At 42.0% G+C, this 25,530-nt stretch overlaps 1 protein-coding gene across 2 annotated transcripts in view; it reads right to left on the bottom strand.

Moving 5' to 3' along the window:
- The window catches only part of APC (APC regulator of Wnt signaling pathway), a 174,653-nt gene that overhangs the window by 76,675 nt on the left and 72,448 nt on the right, over window positions 1-25,530 (bottom strand). For both annotated transcript variants that reach the window (XM_090038378.1, XM_090038379.1), the window contains exons 3-4: window positions 9,554-9,638; window positions 8,258-8,459 (exon numbers count right to left, since the gene is read on the bottom strand). In XM_090038378.1, coding sequence (XP_089894504.1) covers window positions 8,258-8,459; window positions 9,554-9,638 — 287 coding nt within the window. The remainder of the gene's footprint in view (window positions 1-8,257; window positions 8,460-9,553; window positions 9,639-25,530) is intronic.

Below are 25,530 nucleotides of genomic sequence, written 5' to 3'. Positions count from 1 at the left end.
CTCTCTCTGAATATAGAAACTGCTAAGATAATACTTATTGTATTATCTCTAGATTTTTGATATGTGATCCTATCATAGGATCACAGAGACCTTACCTGTAGTAAAAAGTTCTCAAATGTACCACAGCTGAGATGGGGCCAGGACGTTTTTTTCTGTTTTGTTTTATATAGTTCTCAAGGAAAGACTACTACTGTTCCAAAACCTGAGGAGTGCCTAGTTTTATAACTAGAGTTGAAGAGGAAAACTGCTGTTTTAAGTACCCTGGAGATGTAAAGATACAACTAGCTGTTTAACATGTTTTCTATTGCTAAATGCAATAATTTATCATGTTGGAATACAGAAATATGCAGCTCTAAAACTGGGAAATGCTAGAAACTCTCCAGGCTACACTGTTGCAATTAAGTTCTAGCTGGTTTCCATCTTTAATTTCTTGTCCAGAGAGATTTAGATAAATAGGATCAAAGGCCAGAACTGGTGTCCAGAAAACGTGGAGAAACGAGTCCTGAAATTTCTAGCGAATTGGAAGCATTGAACTAGTAGCTTGTTAAGAGTTACAGTCAGTTCTCCTGCATTTCCTGGGATCCAAGGGGAATAAACGAAGTCAGCTTTTGTCAGAGTTTAATTCTATGTGGTTCCCTGAAGATACGATGAAATGATAAAATACAGCAACTTACAGGAGTATTTCTACAGTTCCAAAAAAGTGTAGAAAAACTGAGAGATCATCCTCATCTCTAATGTCTAAAATACTTTGTTAGCACTGATAGAGCCTCATATTTCCAGCCTACAACTCTTGGATCTGGCTGGAAAGGTCTCCTTGCTCTGGACCTGAATTTGGACTTTGATAACAGTGGACAAGTAACTGTCTATTCCTTTAAGAGTCAGGTTACTTTTGAAGCAGACACAGTTTTTACTTAAAATTCAAAGGAGAGAAAAATGCTAACCCAGGTCTTAATGTCCCTGAGAAGCAATGCATTGAATCAGCCCAGGTAAGCAGGTGAGTTAGATTACTAGAACTGTAGATGTGCAGTGGCATGAGCTGGGACAAGGTTGATCTATGTGACAGCTCCTCCAAGTTGTGACAGATCCTCCAAGTTGCAGACTGCCAAATCATTTAAGGCTGGAGTATTGTTGTGACCATAATGGTCCAGGTAATATGCACACATTTTTTTTCCTAGTAAAAAAAAAATTATTGGGCTAATTTTGCCAACCATTCAGTTGGCCCAAAAAGCTATTAGCAAAAAACCAAAACAAAACCAAAAAAGAAAAAACCCCACACCCTTCCTTTTCTTAAACATTCTGCACTTACACCTTTCCAAGTCAATTTTGCAAGAGGGGTAAATGTTTAAGCCAGCTAAAATCAGTATACCATGCACAGGGCTCTGTCAAGCTACTTCTGATCGTTGTACAAAAAATTAGCTAAGGAAAATCCACATGTTCCTGATAGAACTTTGATAACATTTTCTCTTAAATAAGCCCTGACCTGAGAACACAGAGATAGCGGTAGCAGCAGCAGAACTACCAAATTTTAAATGATGGAAAAGTGAGGCATCAGATAATCCTCATATATAATTTAACAAATTATTTCATGCTAAATTTCCATTTTCAACCCAAAAAGGTTAAACATAAAAGAAAACAACGCTAGACTTATTCATGATTTTTTTTTGTAGAAACCTCCAAAAGATTTTCAAAATTGACCTAAAAAACCCACCAAGCAATCAAAATTCATTCACAGGATATAGAAAGGAACAAGCTATTTTTCTTTTTTCCTGGAAAATGCAGACTAGTTAGTTTAGGGAGTAAGACATTGTGTGGTGCAATCTACTTTGACAGGTGAAGGGCAGAGGGACTCTGAAAGCAAAGAAGAGAATGGAAGAAGCACTGGGGTTCCACAAGCTGCATAATGGATTTTCCCTGGGGGGAACTCTAATTTAGTAGTGTCATTTCTGTTCCTGAAAAGTGCTTTATTTTTGGCTTAGTAGTTTGGCATCATTGCTTCAGAACAAGAGACCTGAGTTTAAGAGTGGCCTTAAGTGTCTCATTCCTCAGGCTAAAGTAGCTAGGCAGTATTATATACTTTGAGAAAGAGTTGTAGCAGTTGATTGCACAAATGCATCTGATTAGTGACATTTTTATCAGACATTAAAAAGAACACCTGCTCACTCAGTCAGAAGTAAATCTCCTTTTTTGCAACCATGTAGAAATTGGTAAAGTTAAAAGAATTTAAGGTGAGGTGGAAGAGTTACTGATCAAAGAATGTCTTAATAATACATTATCATTCTATTTTTGTAACACAAGATTTGTTATATTTGCACATATAAGATACCAGACCATATTCTGTTCTTGGTGTCACATAAGCAATTTCAGTGAGGTTGCAAGTGTAAGTGAAAGCAGATTTTGGTCCACTACTTTTCTATATTTTTATCAGCAAAAAGTGTTGCCAAATTTCTCCCTTTCATGCTAGCTAGCTACAAAAGAACAGCCAATAGTTACAGGAGCGGTTTTTGAGTTAACATTCCTTACAGCATCTCAGTGAGTTCATTCTTGCAGTACCTAGACCATGGGTAAGCAAAATATGGCTCACATGCCAGATTTGACTTACTGAAGGATTTTGTCTGGTCTTCAGCAGGTCCCTCGGTCCCACCCAGCCGTGGTGCAGGGGGCAGCCCAGGCCCTGGCACACAAGGCTGGTCCTGCTGCCCCCAGGCACGCAGTGGGGCTGGGGCGGCATGGCAGCCAGACTCGCTTCCCTACAGTCTTGATGGTGGCTCTTCATTTCCCTGAAGTCCCGATGGCAGGACCTGTGCAGGTAGGGCACGTGGCTGGGCAGATGGGATGGGGCCATGGGCAGGTTGGGAATGGTATTTGAAAGCAGGACAGGTGGGCAAGGCTGGAATCATGAGGCAAGACTGCAGGGTGGTGACAGCACGGGGCTGGTGTAGAGCCATTATCCACTGCCCACATAGCCCTGCAACAGTCACAGGTTCCATGGGCAGAGGCATGCAGGGAGTGAACTGCAGCTCTGCCCTGGGCCCTAGCACCATGCTGTCACCACCCGAGGATCCTAGACCCAGCTCCCTGCCTGCACATGGCACCATTCCATCCACCTGGCTGTGCACCCTACTCATCTGGGCCCTGGCTAATCTCCATGGAGACCCCAGGTTAACTGGGCAGTGACAGTGCGGGGCTGGGGCCCAGGGCACAGCTGTAATCTGCTTTTCACATGCCCCTGCCCACAGAACCAGCACCCACAGTAGGGGCGTGCAGGCAGTGGATCACAGCTCTGGCCTGAGCTGTCCCACAGTAGCTCACCAAAACTTCCTGTGTGACCCATAGGCCCAAATAATTGCCCACTCCTGACCTAGACTCTACTGAAAGCTTTCCCAAATCAGTTTCAGAGATCAGTGAGTATCTTATTTTTAAACATCCTATCTGGACAAATGTGTCAATAAATATTATGCTTCCGGTTAAAAGGAAGGAAATAAAACTTACACCGCAGTGACTATTTTATACTATATACTGGGGTACCTTCATTCAGCCTCAAACAAAAATGGTTGTAATATATACACTGGTATGTAGTGGTCAGTCTGCAACCCCACTATATCAGACCTACTCCTGCTTGTGGACCTGACGTGTGGTGCCTGCATATCTCTCCCATTGCTAAGAGCAGAGGTCAGCAGCCTTACACTGGACAGCAGAAGCTGGTGTTTTGCCACAGTGTCACTCTCATGGTGCTTAAACCAGTACTGATGCAGTAGTGGTGCAGGAAGACAGAAAGCTCAGACTCCAGGCAAAAATCATGTCTTCGGGTCCTAGGGCCTTTGACATTAGTAACTGTCCCTAGAATCCTTTTCTGATGCACAAGAACAAAAGAAATTCCAGGTAGAGAAGTAATACCACCTTCCTTGTGTCTGAAGTGGAGTAGGAGAAAGAACATCACTTTTACTACAGTGCTGGTTAGGGTACAAAACCATCTCTTAATATGCCATCTATTTAGTTTAACAACAGCCTTTGATAGTGAAAATGAAATGATGATCATTATCTTAGAAGGAAGTCTAAGCAACAGAAACAGCGGTGATGCCAGTATCACTGAGACTGTGGGTATGTCAAAGTTGTAAAGGCTCCTCCTACTGAATACTGGTACCACACGACTAGAAAAGGATCAGTGCTAGAATAGTCAGTGCTGAAGCCATCATCAACGGTCATCTCAGTGCTGAAGAATTATTACCATGTAATAAATGATGTTTCCAAAGGAGAAGATAGGATAGATATGCACCGTTATAGACCAAATAAGATATCTATCTATCTATTTATAGAGAGAGTGAGAGCACGTTTTTGTAAAATGAACCCAAGTGATCTCACTGACCTCAGGATTCACAGATCCACAACTGTTTTCAGGCAAAAAAACAAAAAAAACCCCAATAAAAACCAGTTTGAATGGAAAACTGCAGAACAAGAAATTATCTACAAAATGTGGATGTGTTAAACATGGTTTAAACAGGTACTACAGATTCTTAATCTCATTATTTGGATTGTCTTTTGTGATCCCTTTGTTCTTACTGGTTCTTTGCTTGTATGCCTCACAGCATTTCCCCTCTTCTCCTTTCAGCCCTGTTGTATTCTAATCACTCACTACATTTTTTACTGTGCTTTATCCTGTTCTTTCACAGCACCTGATGAAATGAACTTAGGTTTATTAAAATATGTGCTATTATATCCAGATATGCACCTTTATAAACTAAATAAGATTCATTTATTTTATTTTAAGCCTGTTTAAATATAGGGTGCTCAGTCTCTGGCCTGCAGGCCAAATGCAGTCCCTCAGAACCTTAGCATCTGGCCTGCAGAGCTCCCCAATAGTCAGGAAATATAGTGGATGGGGCCAGGAGCAGTGGCAGTTAATACTGATACCATTCTCCATTGTCACAATCCCAAGCCCCAAGCAGCAGGTCAGAGCTGGGTCATTATCCTTCCCCCACATGACAAGATCAAGGCAGAGCTATACCCTCCTCCCTTGGCATGGCCAGGTTGGGGCCAGGCTACACCCCCTTCCCCCTGTGGGGCTGAACCATAGGGCCATGAAGCTGGATCACACCCCCTCTTCCCCGCTAGGGACTGGGCCATCCCTTTTCCCCCTACCTGGCCACCCTATCAATCCCCCTCTGCCTGCCTGGATTGGGCCAGGCTGCACCCCCTCCCCCATGTACCTGGATTCGGTCTTGCAGCACATACCCTGGATGCCCAATTGGATCTGGCCAGAGAGGGACTAGGCACTCCCCATCCAGCCCACTGACTGAAAACCTTGAGCACCACTGGTTTAAACCACACCTAACACAGTTTGTGGATAATTTCTTGCTCTGCACTTCCCCATTCAAAATAGTTTTTACTTTTTCATTTGTTTGTTTTTCCCTGAGACCAGAAATCTTGGGTCAGTGAAGTCACTTGGGTTCAAAAAAGCTTGTGTACCCTCCCTCTCTTTATATCTCTTTTTTAGTTTGTCTATAGAACTGCATATCTACCTGGCCTTCCCAGCCTTCTGACTAACTTCAGACCAATATGGCTAGCTACCTCACTCCCAAAGGAGTCAACGTTAGGGCACTGTGACTGGTGCTGAAGCAGATGGCAGCAGGGCCTTTCCTGAGTTTAATTTCTTTTCTCCAGTGCCAGGATCCAATGAAAGGGACCTTGAAATCTGCTCCTTAGAGTAGTGGAGTTCTTTTCTCTCATCCTAAGAAATTTTACTGCACGCTAAGAAGCATGAACAACACATGCGCCTGGACACTGGAGGGACACGGCGAGCTCTGGTGGGTGGTGGCAGCAGAAGTGTGGCAGCAGGGTGCTCCTGCAGGCAGTCGCTGGCAGAGTTGGCAACAGCCAGTGGAGATCACCCGCAGATGCTGCCGCAGTGACCGGTTACAGGCACTGCTGGAAATGGTGGTGCTTTTCTCAGGGGGTGCACGTGCACCCACTACATGTCACCAATGCTAAGGAAGATCACTTGGAGACAAGCAGTTTCAGGGGTGTGAACTAAAGAGCTGACTGCAGCATTCTTCAGAGATACCTGGTCAGGTATTTCAGTTCCAGCCATTCCTTCAGGATCTGAAGAAGGGCATACAGACCACACCCATAAAAGCAATTTCATGCTAAACTTCCACAGTTCTCTTAAAAAGTGACTTCCACTGGCTCATCTCTGGCATATACCCTTTGCTGAAGTATAATTAGTTGGTGTGACCATACTTGAGGGGGTACTGCTGCCTCATAAAATGATTATTAAATTCAGAAGACTTCACTTTCATTCTAAGACCTAGACCTGTAACCAGGTGATGCGTCTCCAAGAAATATAACATGTTTTTTTTCTTTTTAAAGAGAAATGAATCACTAAACACCTAATTCTAACTCCCACTTTCTGAGGTAATTACTGTCATAAAATCTCCAATTTACTTGGGATTCTCAGCCTTATACAGTCTTTTGGATTAGTCTCTGACGTCAGCCCAGACAGCTTTTAGAGAGGATGAGCTTCTGGGACTCCAAGACGCAGCCTTCCAGTCCCTAACCCCCCTGGTTATTCACAGCTTTCCCTCTGAGAGCTGCTTTCTGGTTCAGCTCCTGGAGAGAAATTACCTCTTCAAAGGGACAGAGTACACACAGAGTCACATGGAGCAAAAAGTCAGCTCTTAAAACAAAACAACCTTTATTGGTCCACGGCAATACAACAACAGTCCTTCTGCCCTGATGCCCAAGCAGTTTATGTCACGAAAAACAGCCCCTGTTGTTCTCATTGAAGCCAGTCTGCTCTCCTTCTGCCTCTCTCTTCTCTCCCTTAACTTTGGGGTTTTCCCTTTTTAGGACCATCTCTCAATGCCTCCCCAGCACCAGAAACAGGGTGAATTCGACCTTTGTTGATTGATGCTATTAGCACCAAAAAAACCCCAAACCAAAAAACCCAAACTAACAACCAAACAGAAAGCCCCAAACCCCTTGCTTGTCTTGAATATCCCAAGAAAATTACCACTCGCTAGTATCTTTTATTAGACCAACTCAAATAGTTGGAAACATTCTTCTTTGCAAGCTTTCGGGTATAAATACCCTTCATATACCCAAAAGCTTGCAAAGATGAATTTTTCCAACTATGTGTTGGTCTAATAAAATATATCAGATTTACCCAAAGAACCTTGTTTGCCTATGTTCTCAGACCAGGGATGGCCAACCTGTGGCTCTTCAGAAGTTAATATGCATCTCCTTGAATCTTTGCACAAGCACATGGTGACCACGAAGCTGGTCACCGTGTGTTTGTGCAAAGATTCAAGGAGACTTTGTGCAAAGATTCAAGGAGATATTAACTTCTGAAGAGCCACATGTGGAGCTGCAGGTTGATCACCCCTGCCTAAGGCCAACACAGATAGAACCCATACCCCTGTACCCACTAATATAGCACTTCCAGTCTCCACTGTTCTGGTTCTCAACACAAATAACCCCTCCTTTCCCAGTGTACAAGCCAGTCAGGAAAACTGAGGCATACAATATTATTTTAACATTTAATGCAGTTAAACTAGAAAGATCATAACAAAGTTATAACTGCATGCATTCAAAAACACTGAAAACATATTGTACATCTCACACCATCCCAAAGTTCCACCTAAAAAGTAGTGGTAGTCAGAAGGTTAGGGTTTCCACACCCTTTAGACTCTGGGATAGAAGGTGCAAAGGTAATTATAGTGCATACACAGACCACCTTCATAGACACTCCTGGGCAGAAGAATCTAAGCTCAAGTGCTTGGGGCAAGTGCTCATTAACAGTAGAACATATATGGAAAAGGATTTGAAATAACAGAACATGAAACTTCTTTCTGAATTTAAATTTATTATAGATTCCTGGTTTCCCTAAATGAGAGGGGGAAGGAGGAATGAGGGGGCAGCCACCATCTTGTCTGTTGGCCTATGTGGGCCGTGCCAGCCAGCACCTTCTCTCTTGAGGGGGGCTGCAAGGCCAGGCCACAGCAGTGAGGACTGCTAGCTCCCACTGGGAAGTTAACATTTTGTCTTCCTTATTTTTTTTTAATTGATTTCATGGATTTTATGGATTTCATAATCCCAGATTTTACGGTTTCTGCAAAATCTGTGAAATCACAAATTGAGTAGACCCCTAAACATAGAGCATATTACTATCCAAAACAAATACAAGTCATGGCATATGTCAGAAAAATAGCATTTTCAAATTTAAAAGTTGATGCTTAATACATACATAGAAAAGAAAGTTTACCTCTCTTTCTCTAGCTCTTCTAAATAACCAGTGCTCTCTCTGCTTCCATTCATAAAGCCTCTTCTTGGAAATGACCCCATGGGAACAGGACTGCACTCTCCTGAACGGCTTGAAACAGACCCTTCCCGGCTTCCAAAAGAACGCATGGACATCTTTGGCCTTAGCTTTACTCCAGGGAAGTTACTACTGTCCAAGTTCAGTTCTGAAGAAAAAACACAAAGCAAAGATTTATAGAGCAGAGATTCAACAGCAGCATATCAAAAGATTATTTATACTTCAATTTTACGTTTTATAGCTTCAATAGTACTGTTGGGAATAATGTTATTAATCTAAGCGTATTAGAATATGTTTTCTAAACATTTAACAAAATATAGGTTTCATATCAGAAGACTTTTGCATAAAGATCTGAAATAAAATTTTCAAAATCATTTCAGTGAATCAGGAAATGAAGTCCCATTTTAAACAATGACCATAAGGGTATGGACAAACACCTTTCAACTGTTTTAAAAGAGGAGGAGGAGTTGCTGCTTGGCAATACTTATTGGTAGGGTCTACCCAACTCAAAGAGGCAGCTGGCCAATTTCACAGACAGATTGTGGGCCTGGCTGCCATTTTTGAGGGCTTATCATGGCTGGGGCTCTCCCATGTCTCTGATTTGCCAAGGAGCCCTCATGGGCTCCCCTGCTGCTGACTGGCAGAGAGGCTGTCCATCATGAAGCCCTGCACCTCACCAATGACTGGAGAAGGATGGCACTGTATGATAGGCTAGGGGCAGGGGTGGCAGCTATCTTGCCTACTTGCCTTCATTGCAGGCAGCCCTCCTCCCCCTTGGAGGGTTGCAGGCCTTGAGGACTGCTGGCTCCCACTGGGGAGCCTTTATTTTATTTTCAGTATTTTTTCCCCTATAAATTTTGCAGAGATTGCCCAATTTCACGATTTCCATGAAATCTGTACAATTTCAATGTGGGTAGGTCCCTATTCATGAGCTATGGTGGTCTACTTGTTAGTTTTGCATAATTCTTTAGCAATACAAATGAGCTAACTGCCCTAATTTTGACCCTGAATGAAACAGGGAAGTTGCACCCTAACAGCTTATACTGGCATCCTCTGATGGCAATACAATTGTTACACAGTCTCTGTCCTCAGGTAGGTAGGAATCCAGTGTCATTGAAAGTCAGCTAGAATTTCTTAGATGCCAAAGTTAATGGGATTTAGCACTTTTGAAGATGTCATCCCTAAGCAACTAAAATTAGCAAGCAAATAAGTCTGATAAGAGTATCTTTTTCCTAAATTTACCTTTAAGTCGTTCCAGTAAATCAATTTGTCCAGAAGAAGCCATTGCCTCATCTTCAATGCTTCCCTGTAGCTGTTTCAGCACCTCCTGTAGGAAGGAGTGCAGTACATTTAAGAAATCCATACCATAACAAACTACAGGCAAACATCCCTTCCAGTCTCCAAATAAATGACTGTATTATTATAAAAGTTGTTGCGATATTGGCACAGGTCCACTGCAATATTTTATCTGATCAATGCTCTATTCAAGTCTTCTAACATGATTCCAGACAAGAATTTATTCTCTGAAAATAATGCATTACCTCTTAAAATACAATTAACACGAGACTGTTTTTAAAAAGGGAGGGAAAATGATTTACCTTTCTCATGTGTACCAGTTCATCTAATATAATTATCTGGCTGCTCCTACATCAGTTTTGTACAACTAAGCTGCTATAACTTTAAACCTGAATCAAAGAGATATAACATAATAGCAGTTTAGCTTCCACTTAGAAGTGATCCACAAAATGGCTACAGTGGATCTACGGTAACACTCTAAAATTTTAAAGTGCAGTTCACCTGTCCAAGTCTCAAGTATCTGGGTGCTTCACACGATGAACCTATATTACCTTTATTTTACAGCTGGAGAAATATACACAGAGAGAAATCTGCCAAGTTTTCTAATCTGCATACATACAGTCTTGTAAAAACAAGCACTTAGGTGTGTAATGAAAAGTATCCTAATTTTCAGAGATGCTAAAACCTACCGAAGTCATGATTTCAACAGAAGTCTTGGTTCTCAGTCTCCAAAACTTTTTGTATAGAGCGTCTTCATATTAAAGGTCATAGTGTACTACTATCTGGCTTATAAGAAAAGTATTTAAGAGTCCTTCATGAAGTCTAAGATTTAAACCAAACCTCTTTTTTCTCTCTATCCTCCTCTCCTCCATGAAAGCAATGCTTGATCAATTATGCAAGTGAAGAGAAAATATGATCCATAAGAGTCACAATAAACATTTATCATTGGATTAAAAGAGTCCTCTAAGCCTTCAGGCCTCCAATGCTCAATGGCCTAAATTCAGGTAGAGAATCAGAAGCAGGTTAAATCTAAAAACATCTCAATCATAATGGAGGGTCCATCTATAACTAATTCAAATTCAAAAGCATGGCCACAAGGCAGAAATCCAGAAGAATTGCAAATTATTTGTCCTGTTTTATGGTTTAGAAATGGGCTTTAGAAAATGCAATAGTCACATCAGGATAGATGAAGAGCTGCCCTTGTACTATATATGAATGACTACTCCCATCCCAAGAACCACATATCCTTTTTATTTGTAGGTAGAAACCTAGAGTTCTAGTCCATAATTACAACTATCATCTCCACTTTTTTGTTTTGCCGTTTTAAGAAGACATTTGTCAACAATTCTTGGAACCTGGTCAGATGATGCAATAGATGCATTTTGCTCTAGTAAGGGATGATGAACAAAAACAGTTTTCCAGCAACAGAAGTGTTCCTTATCATTAAAGGAACAATACTGAAGTCCTACTTATGCCCAAACAATTATTTCCAATGCAAAGCAAAAGTTTAAGGAGTCTATGGAGAAACCTCCACAAGGGACTGGGGAGGTAATCATTCTGATTTCATCTTGGAACTGGGTCACAGAACAGTTGCACAGTTACTTGTAGTCCATGGCTGTAGGCTGCATATGGCCTCCAAATGGTTAAATTACAGCCTGCAGGCCTTACCAATCTGGATCCAGAACCAAGGAGGTGAACACCACCACCCCCTTCACCCCTTTGCACATTGCCAAATTCAGGGTCTTTTTGCTGCCAGGAACTGAAATTTGGAGCAGAGGAAAAGGGAGTGGAGGGGGGTGGGGAAGCAGTAATGGCCTTCATTCCTCAGGTTCCAGAGCCACACCAATAACCTGCCACCCCACTGATGGAGTAGTAGTCCACTTCAATTATATGAGACCATATTGTCCATATACAGGGACCACACCCCACCCACACACACACACATTTCCCAGGCTGCTCAAGACAGCATTTTTGTGCTAGTGGTGCTGATTCAGTCTTACTGCAGCCTCTTCATAGCTTGTCTGCACGGTAATTCTGCTATGTTAGACACTGTGTATCCATACTGCTAATCTGAAGAAAGGGGGTTGAAGTCCCTCAGTCCTTATCTACATTACATGCATCTCAGTACTCACATTTAAAAGAAATACAACTTAAAACTGAACAGAAGTAATATCCCCTTCCTGTATATTGAAGCTGCATGCAGTTGAGTGGTACTCACAATGCTACCTCTTTTTCAAGTACCAAGATAAGAGCTACTGCTAAAAAGCAGCGTATCAAACCAGTTAGGTCTGGTTACAGTATGGAAATTCCTGAACTCCTGCTATGCCATGAAACATAATTTACCACATTTTCTTGTGCATCTTAATCTTTCAGGGATAGAAATTACAAATTTTTTTTTCTTGTTAAGGTGTCAAACTACCAGTTATTTCCTTAGTACTTAGCCACTATGTAGGTAACATACCCATCATTTATGCTGCAATAGCATTCTCACACTTGAAGCACTTAAGACAGAAAATGACAGAAGATTAAAAGAAGACAAAAAGCAAGGATAGAAGTTAGGGTAATAAGTTTATGCCATCTTGTTGGTATTTGATTACATATATTACAACTTAGTAAGTTAGGAATGATAAGACAGGACTGCGATGGTAAGGCAAAAAGTAGGCAAAGAGGGGAAAAAAGGCAGGATAAACATGTGGGGAGGAGATGGCAAGAGGAAGAAGAAGAAAATAAGTAAGAAAAGTGAGATTAGGCAGCTGAAATGTCATAATACAAATGAAAACTAAACACTGACAATGCAACAAATAAAAAGAGCCTAGGAAGGGTACAAATTTGTAAGTTGAACAAAATTTTTTGGGTAAATGTGATCTCTTTTATCAGACCAACTAAAGTTGGAAAACTGGGGCTTGCAGCTCGGGAGAGGTGGAGCTGGGGGGGGGGGCCTGCTGTTGCGGGAGCCCGCCAGGCTTCCCCTGGGTCCTACTGCCCCTGGCTTCTGTCATTTTTAACAGGAACCAAGAACAGATCAATATTAATTTTCAAAATTTTTTAGGGGCCCTGCAGGCTAGATAGAATGGCCTTGCAGGCTGAATCCAGCCCGCGGGCCATATTTTACCCCCCTGTATTACTGGCTCATTAAGGGGATGGTGGGAAAGGAGGACAGAATTGACTATAACTTCAAAACTTCCATATTAAATCTGACGCTAACATAATGATTAAAGAAAAAGCTACCCAAAAGAAAAGCAGAGACCATAAAAAAGCAACTTAAAAAGGAAAAAATGCTAGCAATTCATGAGCACAAGGGAGTGAAATGATAAATTTCAGACCCAAACTAGGGTCTGACATTTGACTGAGTTCCTTCTTTAAAGTCTGATCCACACTTATAAATGGATAATACTGATAAACTAAGTACTCTAATGTAGAAAGGATAGCGATCCATGAAAAGTCTTTGAAACTAATTTTAAAATATTTTAAAGCTCTTAGAGAACAATATAGAAATCATATGACACCAAGGTATGGGAGAGTGTGGTCATGCCAGAAGACAGTTTGCAGATATAGACTGGAGAGTTGGGTGGACCAGAACCAGGTAAAGTTCAACACTAAGAAGTGTAAGGTGCTCCATCCGGGGGCATACTATCCCCAACATACCTACAGGCTCAATGGTGACAATTTGACTTGCACAACAGCCGAAAGGGACCTAGGGATAGTGATCGACCATTGCATGAACATGAGCTGGCAGTGCAATGCTGTGGCCGGCAAGGCAAACAACACGTTGGCATGCATTAACCGTTGCATCTTAAGCAAAACTAAGGAAGTGATACTCCCACTGTACTCCACACTGGTGAGACCGCAGCTGGACTAACTGCATCCAGTTCTGGGCACCACACTTCAACAAAGATGTGGGAAAACTTGAGAGGGTTCAGAGAAGAGCCACCCATGTGGTCAAGGACTTGCAAGACAAGCCATATGAGGAGAGGCTGAGGGACTTGGGCCTCTTCAGCTTACAGAAGGGAAGGCTGAGAGGGGACTTGGTAGCGGCTTACTGCTACATCAGGGGAGTACATCAAGAACTTGGTGAACAGCTGTTTACCAGGGCACCCCTGAGGAAGACCAGGAACAATGGATATGAACTCCTGGAATGCCAGGAAAAACTCCATCACAGTCAGGGTGTTCAGACTGTGGAATAAACTCCCTCCAGTGGTGGTGCAGTCATCTACCCTGGAAATCTTCAAAAGAAGACTGGACAGTCACCTCACTGGGGCCACTTGACCCCAGTTGTCTTTTCCTGCCTAGTGCAAGGGGACTGGACCCGATGATCTACAAGGTCCCTTCCAGCCCCTAACAATCTAAGAATATGAAAAGGCTAACTAGAACAGGGAATGAGAGTTATGAAATTGTTTATTTCTTGTTGGTAGTTATTTTTAAGTTTGTTCTAGTAATTCTCAATTTTGGGGGGGTTGCATAGTTCATTTTATATTCATCATTAGAGGTGCACAGATATATCAGTCCATATTGTATCAGCACCGATAAAAGGAAAAGTGACAGTATTGGCAACTGACTTTCTTTTGCCTGGTGTAGCCAATCATGTCACCAATAAATGCTCGGTGCACATGCGCAACTGCAGCATGGACGTGGTTAGGAATGCAGTTTGGCAGACTGGAGAGCAGGGTCCTGCCAGTAAGTCTGGGGGGGAGGGGGAGTTGGGGGGAGGAAAGAGGCAGATCAAGACCCCCACAGTGAGGGAGGGAGTAAGGCAGGGGACAGGTACTGTCCAGCTGGGCTGGGGTGGGGCACAGGATGGAGCCATGGGCAGCTTGTCCTGCAGGTGCAGGGGATGGGGCTGGCAGGGGGTAGAGCTGTGTGTACCCCCAGGGAGGCATGGCGGAGCATGTTCCCCCCTCACCTGTGTGCAGGGCACAGGCAGACTGCCCACTGTGGGCTCGGGGTCAAGGTCTACACTGACCTCTTTCTGGTGGGGGACTGGACCGGGGCTGTGCTTAGGGCAGGGCAGGGCAGAGCATGTAGTGGCACTGGGAGGAGGAGCTACAGTGAATTTTGGGGTGGCTGTGGCTGCCCCCCCAGCCACATCACTCTGAGTACAGCCCCAACCCAGTATCCCCCCAGGAAGAGGCAAGTACAGCCCCCAGCCCTGAAGTGGGCAGCCTGCCCTCACCCTATGCACAAATCTGGGGGGCATATGCTCATGCGTCCCTCAGCGTGTGCACTGCAGCAGGGAGCCGACCCTTCTTTCCCATCCCCTCCCCCCCCACACCTCCTGGACAAGTTGCCTGTAGCTCCATCCTGTGTCCCACCCCAGCCCCATTCCCTCCCTCACTCACCGCGGGGGCCTCCATCTGCCCCCCACCAGGCCCCTTCCCCCCAAAAGACTTAACAGCCAGATGCTGCTCTCCAAGCTGAAGGACTACATATCAGCAATCGGATTTTATCAGCTGATATGGCTGGCTAAGAAGTAGCCATTGGTACTGGTAAAAAAAAAAAAAAAAAAAAAAAAATCTTTAGCGATGCACCCCTATTTATTATACTTCTATGTGCCTCCACAATTCTATTACAAGAAATCAGCATAACCATACAATAAACTTTCTCAGCAACCTCAGAGAAATTTGCTTCATTTTTTTCTTTTACTCCATTTATATTATTTCTTTCCTTTCTGGTTTTTCTCCACTCCTCCATCTCATGTTGGTGTAAATGAATTTTTCACAACTCTAGGAGCCAATTCAACAAAAAAAAAATTATACAGTATTCTCATTGACTTATGTGCACTTGGTTAAATGTTTTGAAATGATACTTTTATTTAAAACCACTATTCTTCAAACTAAATAGTGGTATCTTTGTTACGTAATATACAGGCTGTTCTAAATACAAATATGCACTGCCTTAAAGTAACCGTATTTTTAAAACCTTTTAGTTCAGTCTGTGCAGGTTTGAGTACAAATGCACTTATTTTGGTCCCAGTGTTACTTATACTGATTCACCCTTAAATCACTAAGGAATTAAGGTAAATCAAAATAAGCCTCTCACCAAAACAGAAGTCTGCCTAAACACTTTACATCAGTTTAAGTAAATTGTTTTTAAATTATGAAAGTCAAATCATTGCAAGGACAGGACTCCTTTCTTTGTCCTATTCTCAGTAACAGCGCTATCTATTGAACCTAGGTCTATTATAGCATAACTGTCTATGGAATTTACATTTTTGTTTCTTTTAACTGGTGAGATGTTCTTTCCTGAATATTTTCACATATCTGAAACTTTAAATTTATTCAGCGTTAGAAAGTGGTAAAATATGAACAATGTTTTAATTGAAAGCACTGCTGAGACAGGCATTAATAACTGGCACAGATATTCCTAGTTAAATTACTGAACTGGCAAAAAAGTTGTGTAGAACTTTTGGACCATTTAAGTGAAGAGTTTCTTCTACATAAAGACTTTTACAGGTATATCTGCACCAGCAAACTTCCTAGCAGAAATGAAGATTTTATCAGTTATTTTACCAATATAGCATACAACCATTATCTGAACTGAATAAACCACAAACTCTATCTATACTGGGATATTTTTCTGTTAGGTGAAAAATTGAGCATAGCTCAAGCCACAGCCCTGGTTTTAAGTGGATAAATTAAATTCAAATAGTTTTTCTTTGAAGATACAAGAGAGGTGTAAGCACAGCTATCAATCCCAGAAAGATATTCAGATATGGCATGGCTTTAAGAGATGCCTAATCAAGGGGAAGGTTAACCATTCTGACTGCCAGCTCTGACCATCTAGTCATAAAAAATTAAGAGTCTAATTCTGCACTGACATAGTTTTCATATCTGATCTTCCTAATATTTATCACTGTACCTGACTTTGACTGATATGACATCCATTTTATACTGTATCACATTTCATTATTGGCTTTATTCCATGCTTGTAATTGGTACCTAGGATTAAACTACTACTAATTTTAGATTTATGGAAATTTAGGTTTGGGTATGTCAGAGAATTTCTGCTGAGTTTATTCTAGAGACATTTTTGCTTTTACCACTTGAACATAAAAACATTTAGGCATTTAAACCTTTAAAACATGGAAACATTTCATTTCAAATAAAGTGAATGAAAAGAGACATTTATCTAAGTAACTGTAAAATGCAAGATTATTACAACTAGTAATAATTTGCATGTTTCAGAACTACTACCTAACCAAAACATAGTATTTTCATATGTAGCACTCCTGTCAATAAAAAAAAAAAATCATATTTATTTGCATTTGTCTATTTTTTAAAAACAAAAGTAGACAATATCATAAAACATTTAACATCTGCATACAAAGAAGGAAGTGATATTTGATGTACAGCCCACTTACTTCTCCTTCCAAATAATATTTAAAACAGAAGGGCTGCAAAATATAAATATAAAAACAAAAGTATAGTCATCCGTCATGTTTACTGAACACTAACAGATACGAAAACATTTTTTTAAACTTCAGACCATCTTGGTATGTATTTGTTGAGATTGTATATTAGTCTCAAAATTTTATTTTTACACACATATACATACACATATAAGGGCTTAATCTGTGCGTCTGTGCATTTGTCTGTCTGTCCAACACTTTTAGGGGGCATGGCTCCCAGGGGGCATGGCTCCAGTCTGTGCTACATCAAGAATGATGAGAGGGGAGGATGCAGAGCAGGGCCAGATGTGGAGTGGGGGGAGCTGCCATGGGGCTGGGGTGAAAGGGAGGCAGGACCAGACTTGGAGTGGTGGGGGGGGTGGCATGGCGGTGAATGTGGAGCAGGGGAAGGGGTGGCACATGGCCAGATACAGAGCGTGTGGTGGTGGGTGCAGGCAAACTTCCCCCACTTTCTGTCCCTGCCCCCACCCCCATCATTCTTGATGGGCAAGTCACTAGTAATATGATATCACGTTAATACAATATACTATTATATTGTCTGCAATGAAACAATGGTAGTTCAACTTTTAATTAGATTAAAATAATGTTTATTATCTGAAAATTAGTAAGGCTTCAGGAAGTTCTTTAGAGAGCAACATTTAGTGTTAACAATATTTTTTTTGAGGTAACCATTCTGTCATACTCTGCAGCAAAATACCAAATTCTATTCCGTTTTAGTACATCTCCACTGTCAGATCAGTTTAAATATCTAAAATCAGGTCAGTAACTATAAACATCAGCTGCTCCATCTTGTCTGGTATTTTTGTCACAAGAAAGACCAAAAATTCAGACAACACTACTACTTCCCACTTTTTCCCCCTCCAGTTAACAATGCTACATAGGATTTCATAATCTAATCCTATATGCTTTGCCTTCCTAGTATGAAGAGATATTTTGAGGATCCCTACAGTTTGAACATTATCCTATTTACACAATTCCAAAAAAGAAAAACTGGTTTGCAAACATGTCAAGTTACATCAACTGTAAGATCATATAAGAAATATAATTAAAAAAAACCCAAAAATCAAATCATGGATTCTGAGAACGTGTTTATTTTGAAGAAAATTTCCTCCCATTGACTAACACAGTAGAACTTAATAATAATAAATTGAGCTGATGTTATTTTCCTTTAAGTTTGTCATCAGTCAAAATGCTGGAATGGTAACAATCAGATTCCATCCCTTACATAAAGTGCTGTACAGTGGATTAAAAATCACCTTCCTTCCACTAGGCACTAGATTTATAACATTTTCCTCTCCCCTTGATCTCCACCATCAAGGAAGATTCATGAATACAGTCCCTGCTTGCTTTACTTTTCTTAAGTAATCTCCTCATAACCAGTGTGGAAGTCATCATATGCTACCTCAGCTCAATCCCTCCAATGATTCTTAATCATGCATATTACCTTGATGAGCCTCTGGCTGCAGACAGAATGCCACAGACTGGGAACCAGTTCATAATTTTCCCAGTTTAGAGGTGTCTGCATGTATACTGCCAAGGGTTGAGTAAAACAGTCACCTTCCAAAATCTATGTGATGCTACCCGAATGTGGGGGGAGGGTAAAGAAGGGCATACATGCGTACATGTAGGGAGAACAGTTGCCATAACCCCTGCTTTTGGGTTCCTGGGGGACAAAGGCTCCAAAAGCTTCTGTGGCATTTAAAGAGCACTTTCCAAGTCACTCATCTATTTATTTCAATTCCTGGCACTGTACCAGGGTTTGGTGCATCCCAGGTTGATTTGATGGCAGGAAGACAGTCAGTTGGTTAAGGGTGGGAGGTGGAAGATGCAGACGGAAGACAATCTGACTTCCTAGTGTCTCTGGCTCAGACAACTGCCTTAAGATTTTCCCTAAGGGTAGCCAGATGGTATAAGGGATGTCTGGACTCATGCTTCTGGGTTCCTGAGAAGCTGGGTATTATAAGGTGTGTCCAAGGTCTCCACTGCTTTTAAACAGCACTTTCCCCAAACTGCTTCTCATTTTAATTCCATTTCTGGCAAAACACCAGGCTTCGGAGGGGGGAAAAAAAAAACAGTTTAGAAATCAAAGAGACCTTGAATAGTCCCAAAACCACCTAACCGAGCCCCTCAGGAATCTGGAAGCAGGGGTACCCCCTCCACCCACCTCCCCAGCCCAAATCAGCTTGGGATGCCTGGATAATTGCCGCAAACTGAATGGAAATGATAAGTGGCTTGTGGAAACTACTGTTTAAAAGTGGTGGAGTCCTTGGGCACCCCACACAGAACCCAGTGCTCCTGAGGGTGCAGAAGAAGGGGTCCAGGCAGTCCCTCAGGAATCCAGAAGCACAGGTCCAGGGATCTCTCCCAACTCACCATTCCTATTCCCTTCCTTCAAATCAGCCTGGGACACCAGGGACTGAAGTCAAGTGGAGGCAATATATGTTGAATCAGTATAGCTTTGACAGCATCTAAGAACAGCCAGTTGCCAGGTGGAGCTTTGGGAGTGAAGGGGGGCATGAAGGAAGCAGTATAGTGTGGCTTGCCTGGAGGATCAACCAGAAACTAGTAACAGAAAACTTGGTGTCTGCATATAACAGTGAAGCAGTTCACAGAGGACCATTTCAAAATACTACCTGATTATCAAGATATGTTCTTCAAACATTCCAGGAGATTTAAACCATTCTAACTTAGATAGCATGCTTGGATGCGTGTGGTTTAAATCTAATTTTCAATGGTCTAAGTGTTACATCTGTCCACACTCTCAGACACCCTTTCTTTGCAGGAAAATGTAGGGGTATTACTACAATTAGCCCACAGTGTGAGGGGGAGGAAAGGCAACGGACGCATGCATTTTGATCTATGGTAATATTTTTAAATGAGTATAGTGAACCAAGATTTTTAGTTTCACATAACTAGCTTATTTTTAATAGAAGATTCATTCAGGCTTTCAAACAATATTAGGAAACAATTGCTACAAAGACACTTTAATGTACTAACACTTGTTAGCGTGAGTTTTCAAAATTGTCTCTAATTAACAACAAATCATACTTTTATCTTGAACTTATCCCAATTGCACAAAAAGGAAAGGCAGTTCAGAATGTTTTACAAGTGTACAACTTTTATTGCTTTAGGGCTTGTGTAGACGAAACAGGGGCCCCAAATTGAAGCGGTGGGTTTTAAAAAACACCACTTCAATTTACGGCTGATTAAACCCCCCTGTCGTGCACCCCCGACACCCCCCCCAACTTACCTGCCTCTCTGGTGCGGAGGGGAGGGCAAGCTGCCAGTAGGTGGAGTGGTCCGTGGGATGCAGTGCTTCCTCTGTGGCAGCAGTGCCCCCCCCAGGCACCTGGCTCGGGTGGTCCTGGGGGGCACTGCAGCCACAGAGGGAATCAGCAGGCCCCCATGCAGCTAAGACAGGAGGGTGGGGGGGAGGGAGATCATGCTCGCTGCTTTTCTTGGGTGAAGCCTGCTTTCCCAGGCTGCTGCCAGGCTTCCCACAGAGCCGCAAAGCTGCGCAGAGCCTGGTGCTTTGCTCCACAGCTGTAGGGGCAGCAAACTAAAACTCCTCAAAGGAGCTTTAGTTTGCTGCACCCCAAGTCATTTAAGGGGTATTACGCCGCTGAATTTCCTACAGCGACTGGTATTAATGCACAGAACGTCATTGAGGCGTGCAAACACTGATACCATTACAGCAGTGCAAAAGCATTTAGCCCATTTTAAAGTGTTGTGCACATACACCTCTCGTTTCATCTACACATGGCCTTAGTGTTTAGATTCAAGTGATATTAATCACTGTTGCCTCTGTTCACTCAATTTTATCCAAATGAATTGCACAAGAGACAGCCTTATACTGTAACTGTGCTTCATTAATTTGAACGCTGACTTGTAAAGACACAGGGAAAAAAAAATCAATGTCATGTCAATGACATTAAGTACAGCTTCAGTAAATCAACAGTCTGTATCCAGTATTAAGGTTAGAGTCTGGATTAGTCTACCATAGAAATCAGATTTGTTGTTTGCTTGTGAACACTTTACTGTCAAAATTAATAAACAATTTTGTTTATTTCAAGACAGCAAAGAAATGTTAAAAATTCATAACTAAAAAGGTAGATTTATCCAACACATACATCCATTACTTTTGCATGAACTCCCACAATATATATAAAAGTAACTTCACTATAGTTTCTTTATATTCTGTATTCAAATGAACTTTAACATACAAATGTAATTTGCTCTGTAGACTATAGCTAAATGAAAACTGGAATTTCTATGCCATGGGAATTTCAAATATTTCAATACCTGTCCCAAATCAAAAAGAAAAATCAAAGATCAAATTTGTTTTTAATGGAAAGAACAGTTCCCACACCTTTTTATTCAGAAAAATCAATTTTCTTGTTTCAAAATTTTCCACCAAGAGAAAACATTTCTACATTCCTGAATCAAAATCCTTGGGTGTGTTGAACTGACCCTAAATACCTCGGCATTGAACTGCATGTATGTAAGATGCCACACAACCTTATGAGAGCAGATGAACTTAACTGCCTCTTTCCTTCATTCTTCCTGACTTGCCTCCATGCGCTACAGCTGCTGTATGATTCCCAGTAGGGCTGTGAAAAACGTCTATGTCTCATTTCAATTTCGAATTTGGCCGTTTCAGAGGACAGTGATTCATTTCAGTGTTTCGGATCACGGCTCCGTTTCGATTCAGCTGCATCTGCTGTGGTATTTCGATGCTATTTTGGAGATTTGGCTCAGCTAGGGAAAGGCAGGAAAAGCTAGGCGGCTGCAGGCTCTCCCACAGCTCCTCTGGCTGTGCCTGTCTCTCTCTAGGTGGGGGGAGCCATGGGAGAAGCCCCCATAGGTGCCCTGCTCAGCCCCATCCCCCACCTGGCCCCAGCCTAGTCCTGGCACTTAAAAAAAAGTCCCACGCTCACCGGCTGCAGGTGTGGCAATTGGAGCCTCTGGGCACTCATGGCAGAGCCCCATGTGCAGCACTAGGCAGTGCGGGGCAGCAGGTATCACCCTCCCCCCCCCACTGCCTGGCTTCCGCATGGAAGCTGCTCCATGATGCAGGTGCAGTGCGACGCAGCAGGGTGCCACACACTGTCTGGGAGCTGGGGCTGCTGGGGCCAAGTGCTGCTGGGCTCTGGGTGACTTCTGCAGCCTACCAAGCTCCCAGACAGTGCACAGTACCACTCCTGCAGCTGGTGAGAAACTACCATGCATCACTGGAAATGCAGGGTCATGGCTCCTTAACCAAAATACCAGAGAGTGGATCTGAGTTCCAACTGCCATTAATACTTTAAGGTGGAGGATAACTGAATACTGAACTAACCTGAAATAAAATGCTTAGTTGCAATTGTCTAGACAGAAACCAAAAAATGCTGTAAAATTAAAAAATTTCTGGCAGAAAGCTTCTATTATTTTTCTGAAATTGCATCTCTCATGAAAAATCATTAACAGAAAATTTCTGACTTACTACAAAAGCTATATTATAAAAACCTATGTTAAAAAGACAATTAATTAGCTTGCAAATTTAAACACTCATAGATAAGGAAATGCTAGCTATCCGACTGGTTCCCTCATGTGTCCATCACATGCAGGGATTGACTTATGAATCATGTGGAAGTAGTAGTATGATAAAGGCCCTATCACAATGCACATACAAAAGGGAACAGCTACGGTTATCTTGGCAACAATGCAAGTGGCATAGCCTGACTTCTGAATGTTTGACTGCGCAACCCAAACAACTTGCTTTCAACTACATTTTCTGCTTGTACACAGGTGTGTACACGGGAAAGGAGTAAAAAAAAATTCTGGTTCACATAACTATAACAACCTTATTTCAATTATGAATTGGTGGCTTTTAAACAATGAACCTCCATTTTACAGAACAGACTGCTACTGACAGAATTTCAGAACTATCTTCCTGGGGGGGGTTGGGTAGTTAGCTAAAGGGAAAGACCAGTCCAGTCTGAATGTCTCCCTCCCCCCAGAGCACAGGGACTTTCTGCCTCTTACATTACCGTCTCTGGCATTATGCCCTGGCTCTGGGTAGTGCCCAAGTGCTCCACCCAAAGAGGACCCCTGCAATGAGACTCTATATGGACTGAGACACTTCCTTCGAATCACTTCCTCCACCATTGCAGACCATTGTAACAGGTTTGTGTGCATCCATCTCCTTTCTCTCTCAGGATTGTGAACCCCCCCCTCCCCTTTCCCCTCCCCCCCCATCCCCAGGCTTAGTTGGCTAACATTGTATCTCCTGTAACCTAATTGTGTTCCCCCCTCACCTCCATCCCTCTATTGTTAGTCCCTTGCTTGGGCAATCTGTATTTCCCTACCAGCTTTGTCATCTTTTTTCTGGATTCCCAATCCTAAACATTTACAAAAAAAAGTCATTCTTTTGTTTGCCACTTAGGAGCTGGGGGAGCTCCTGTGGTATGTGGTGCCCCCTTCAGAGTAGGATGCAATGGTTTAACATGCCACAGTGACTAAATATCAAGCCCAGAAGTTTATTATAGAGAAGCAAACTAGTTTGGCTCTGTGACAAAGGAGGCTAGGCAAACTGGATTCTAGCCTGCAGATACCGCAGAGATACCAGAAAGCTTCCTGACATTCACAGCATGTGGTTTGGTTGCTTCAAACTGCACAAACAAGAATGTTCAGTGATTCTACCAAGCCACCAAGACTTTAAGATATGCAAGGAGAAGGAGGAATACAGTATCGTTTAAAAGCACCTTCTCATGCTTTTCTAATGAGAATTTCATGGAAAAAATGGCACTTTGGGGTAACCAGATGAAATTCTCTCTACTCAATACCAAAGACTATAGCAAATAACAGTAGTGCAATACCTTTTCAAAAAAGAACAGAAGAATTCCTTTCTATTGGACACCATAAGCATAGTTTGCCACCAGACCTCCCTCTACAACAGTCAAGTCTCTCAGATACCTTTTTCCGTATGCTTAAGAACAGCAAAACCCCCAAGAAATAATACCAAAAACAATACCTTAAGTTTTATTTATGTGTTTTGAGATCCGTGACTTACCATGGCATTCCCTGGAGCTGAAAGAGGAGTTGGCAAAGGAAGTAGCAAAAATGGATATGATGAAATTTAGGAATTGATGCAAACCTGACTCAGATCAGTATACAGGCATAAATTTTATTTTCTGTAAAACTGGGTACATCCCAACCTCACAGGAATGCTACATTAAAATAAACACATGAAAAATTGTGAGATGATCAGATACTAAAGTGCTGATGGCCAAATAAGGATAACAGAAACAGACAAAGATAGAAAAAATATTGTTTAACAAGTTTGCCAAATACAAATGTAAGCCTTACTCTTCTAAAATTCTTTGGATAAGCCCTAAATCCTTTTTTAAACAGAAGTATAATGTTTGATACCCTTCAGTTATCAGGAATAGTGGCCGTTTTTATTCAGAAACTGTATTTTTATTACCAGTTCAGCTACTGTGTACTTCTGCTCCTTCAGAACTGCTGAACCAGCAAATCATCTTGGACTGGTGACTTACTGCCTTTTAAAATTATCCATTTGTTTCAGTGCCTCTACTTACATCTCCTCAATTTCAGCTTTATTACCAAAAAGAACACCCCATCAGTGAAAACTGATGCAAAGAAAACATTAAGATTCTCAGCCATGTCTTTTGCTTTCCTTAATTGCCCCCTTTAAGACACTGATTCTTTCATAGGTTTCCTGCTTCTGATGCATTTAATCTGACTTGCTATTATACTTTTAGCTATTTTTAAAAAAACACCCATTTATACCTTTTTAAAAGTTTCCTCCTTATTGCTTGCTGTAATTTTATGCTTCTCTGAAATCAGCGCAGAGAAAAAATCCAATGAAGTGCCAAAGAGGTTGAGACAGTGTCTTAACTGTTAAACAGTGCCAAATGCAGAATGCTGCAAAATAGGCACTTGGAAAGGCAGGAAAAAAATAGCTCAGTAGAGCTGGTGGGGCACACTGTACCATATAAATAACCTCAACAAAGCCAGGAGCACAAAGACAGCTCAGCATTGACTACGCCAGCCAGAATGTTGGAAAGCCAGTCAGACAGAAAGTTATTCACTGGAGCTGACTAGAACATAAATGAAAGCAATGCCAGCGTGATGGCAGATCCAATCCAGTCACTGCTTCCAACACCCTTTGCATGGCAATTAACTTACAGCAGTTTGCTGGAAGGCTCTCATACATGAGTGAAAACTAATGGTACCCAAGTTCGGAAAGTATGGAAACAAGGCATGAATGTCAAGCCAGCGCTACCCAGAGCAAGCAAAAAAGCCAAAGTGATAGAAATGTTGTTCAGTTATACTCAGTGATACTGCATTGAAGATTATGGGTTATATTATCTTCCACTCTATAACCCTTTTCCAAATCTAGTGGATTTGGCACCAGGTAATTCTGCTAGTTTAAGAAGAACTTACTGAGCAGTAGAAAGCTAGCACAGCCACATAATGCCAATTTCTGCTGATCTTCCCCAAGAGAAAGGGCCAG

The sequence above is a fragment of the Crocodylus siamensis genome, chromosome 3, assembly GCF_052110815.1.
Source record: "Crocodylus siamensis isolate JL-2025a chromosome 3, ASM5211081v1, whole genome shotgun sequence".
Taxonomy (NCBI): Eukaryota; Metazoa; Chordata; order Crocodylia; family Crocodylidae; genus Crocodylus; species Crocodylus siamensis.
Note: the sequence above shows the minus strand (reverse complement) of the source record. Positions and strands in the feature narration are given on the sequence as shown.